General features: G+C 39.8%; 1 protein-coding gene across 9 annotated transcripts in view; it reads right to left on the bottom strand.

Annotated features, from left to right (window-relative positions):
* cacnb1 (calcium channel, voltage-dependent, beta 1 subunit) overlaps positions 1-2,991 on the bottom strand; it is a 45,687-nt gene that overhangs the window by 30,040 nt on the left and 12,656 nt on the right. Inside the window, exon 1 of one of the 9 annotated variants that reach the window (XM_032537194.1) lies at positions 2,621-2,921. The exons of the other annotated variants lie outside the window; for them this stretch is intronic. Within the exon in view, the coding sequence (XP_032393085.1) occupies positions 2,621-2,656 (36 nt within the window). The 5' untranslated portion in view covers positions 2,657-2,921. Of the gene's footprint in view, positions 1-2,620; positions 2,922-2,991 lie in introns of those variants that run through there. 9 annotated transcript variants of the gene reach the window in all.

Raw genomic sequence — 2,991 nt, 5'->3', positions numbered from 1 at the left:
CCTCTGTGTCTTCCTGTTCCTATGTCAGATAACAGGGCAGAGGCCAAAGATTTTAATCTGCCATGGCCGTGAACGACAGGAACATCGCAGCAGGTGTTGTCAGACTTCACAATGTATGACTTAAGAAGTGATTACCATCTGAGAGCACACACTGCGGATCCCTGCCGTGATAATTAAACAGATAAAAATACATTCATGCTTATCAGCTCAGATGATGTGAAAATAAAAGCTGAGAAAATTACGCACAACGTTGCTATTTGCTTTATCTCTGAGTCTCCTCGGGCCCCTTTAATCAAATATTTCAGAGAAGGAGAACACATCTCATCCCAGACAGCTGAGAGCCAACAATAATGCATTACCAGTCGAGATTCAAGCTCTACTCTGTATTCACATCACATCCAGAGTGAGATTAGCTCAGTGAAGACGAGTATGAAAACTAGAATAAAACGGGAAGAAAGGAGGATATACTGTACGTCACACAAAACAGGCAGATGGACGAACTGAGGAATCACAACGGACAGATTTCCTGCCAGACACTCATGGCCGGTGGCTGTAAATGGCTGTACTCCTTTTTTTTTTTTCCTGTCACAGCAGCGTCATGGCAACCAACTAGACAGCGTGGACTGAACTCACCAGATATCCCCATTTTCACAAACAAAGCAAAAGGGAGACTCAAATAACAAGTATAAGGGATTCTTTTTTTAGTCAATCCCCCTAAATTCAAAATACAATTCAGCAACAAAATAAGGGGAGATACGGTTGAAATCACAATCTTTTCTATTTCTCAGGAGTCAAGTTAAGTCATGATAGGGCTGGGTATGATTTGAAATGTTTTGATACTAGTGGAACCATAACAACTAGGTTTATTGATACTCTTCCTCCAATCCCAATGCTTCTCAATGTATTATTAGAAGTTTATGAACTGTCAATCTGTCATTCAACTGAAAATGATACGTACAAATATTGATAATTTATTAATCATTTAATCCTTTTTTTAAGCACAATTGCCAAAACATTGAGATTCCAGCTCCTTAAATGTGAGTAGTTGCTGGTTTTCTTAGTCTTCCATGATAATAAACTGCATCTCTTTAGGTTCAGGACTGTTGTTTGGACAAAAACTGGAAACTTCATTTTGGGCTCTGGGAAAAAGTGTAGTGGATATTTTTTGTGACATTTTATAGACTAATTTATGGAGAATATAAGTGGCGGATTAATCGATAATGAAAACAACAACTAAATAGGTTCCAGCCCTAATATGAAGTGGGGAAAGTGACGATCAATGCAGCAAACTGTTCAATTGTTACATATTACATCAGGCACGTCACAGAAACTTCAACAACTAATTTTGTTTAAATTGGGCAACAGGATCTTGTAAAACAATATGGCTTTATACTCATATCCCCACTGCTGATTACTAACTAACGGATTACTCGATGAATCAACAGTCCATTAGTCAACAAATTTAATAATCAATTCATTGTTCAAGGCAATTTATGAATCAAAAATGTGTTCCCTGATTCAAGTTTTTAAAGTGTGAGAATTTGCCACTTTTATCTATTTTTCATGTCATTATAATTTCAATATCTTTGGGTTTTCAACTGTTAGGTGAGATACACCAAGCAATTTGAAGACATCACCTTGGACTCTGCAAATTTTTGCTTTTGCTAAACTATTTTAATTGCATATTCAATTTAATTTAATTTAACGTCACTCACTTACACCGCAATATTGTTTTTCTGTGCCATTGCAACCGCACTTTACGAAACCTTTATTTAATGTCACTTCCATTCAGCCCTACCTTCTGCTCACTGTCTGTGGTTTGCTTGTTTTGTGTTTACTTGTGTATTTGTTTGTTTTTGCTCTTATTGTAGATGCTTTTAAATGCTGCTGCTGTAAAAAGGGAATTTCCACGCTGTGGGCTGAATAAAGTATAATCTAATCTACTCTAATCTAATCTAATCTAATCTAAATTTCCCCACTGATCACCATTTTTTAAAATCTTTTCCAATACTTAGTTGCAAAATAACTGACAGTTTAAACTAATCAGTAATTGAAACAGTTGCTATTTTCAGCCTTATTCATCACAATATGATTCCACTGAAAATTTGAAAAGATTTAATTAGCCATAAACGCAAACATTGCAAAAATAAAGGAAAGCCAACAACAGAAAACTTATACAATTGTGAAGAAGCACAGCCAAGTGAAATCAGAAGCTAAATGAAGATCCAGCTCCAGCCTATTTGGGACAGGGGGACAGCAGTGAAAGAAACCCCCTGAAATGGCCACGGTGGTGGGATGGCCGGGCAGGCAGTGCACATAGCAGCAAAGGCAACCGGTGGGACTGGAAGTCTAATTAAAAACACAGCGCCTTTCCAGCAGCTGTGGCCCAGCCCAAAATGGAATCACACTCAGAAGAGCAAAGAAAGCCGCAGACCAGGAGAAAGAGCGCTATCAGGACACAGGGGGCAAGTTATATTCTCCTGTCAAACTGTGTCTCAGAGCAGAAAGTGCTGAACTTTCAAAACTCAATCCAGATCCACAAGCTCACAGAGAACCTCACACATAAACTGCTTCCAGTTCAGTCAGACGCAGCAAAAAAGCTTATCCAGATTCTTCTTACCATGACGGGCCTTTGAATCCTCTCAGTCCTCTCCATACCTCCTCTGCCACGCTCGCCACACCACGGCAAACCAAGCGGGCAACGCCGGAGTCCACAGAGTTATGTGTGTGTGTGTGTGTGTGTGTGTGAGAGAGATAGTGGTAACTAGTGCGAGTATCTGTCTGTTGGCTTGACAAGTGCAGAAGTGTACATGTGTGTGTTTGTGAGTGTATGTGTGTGTATGTATGTGTGTGTGTGTATGATAGGAGAGAGAGCCGGAAAAGAGTGCGACATGCGTGAAACTAGGAGAGAGCTCTCTTAACCTCCAACCCCTTAACACACACATGCACACGCCCACGCCCACGCACACACATACACACACACACACACAC

This window comes from Etheostoma spectabile, chromosome 15 (genome assembly GCF_008692095.1).
Source record: "Etheostoma spectabile isolate EspeVRDwgs_2016 chromosome 15, UIUC_Espe_1.0, whole genome shotgun sequence".
NCBI lineage: Eukaryota > Metazoa > Chordata > Actinopteri > Perciformes > Percidae > Etheostoma > Etheostoma spectabile.
Note: the sequence above shows the minus strand (reverse complement) of the source record. Positions and strands in the feature narration are given on the sequence as shown.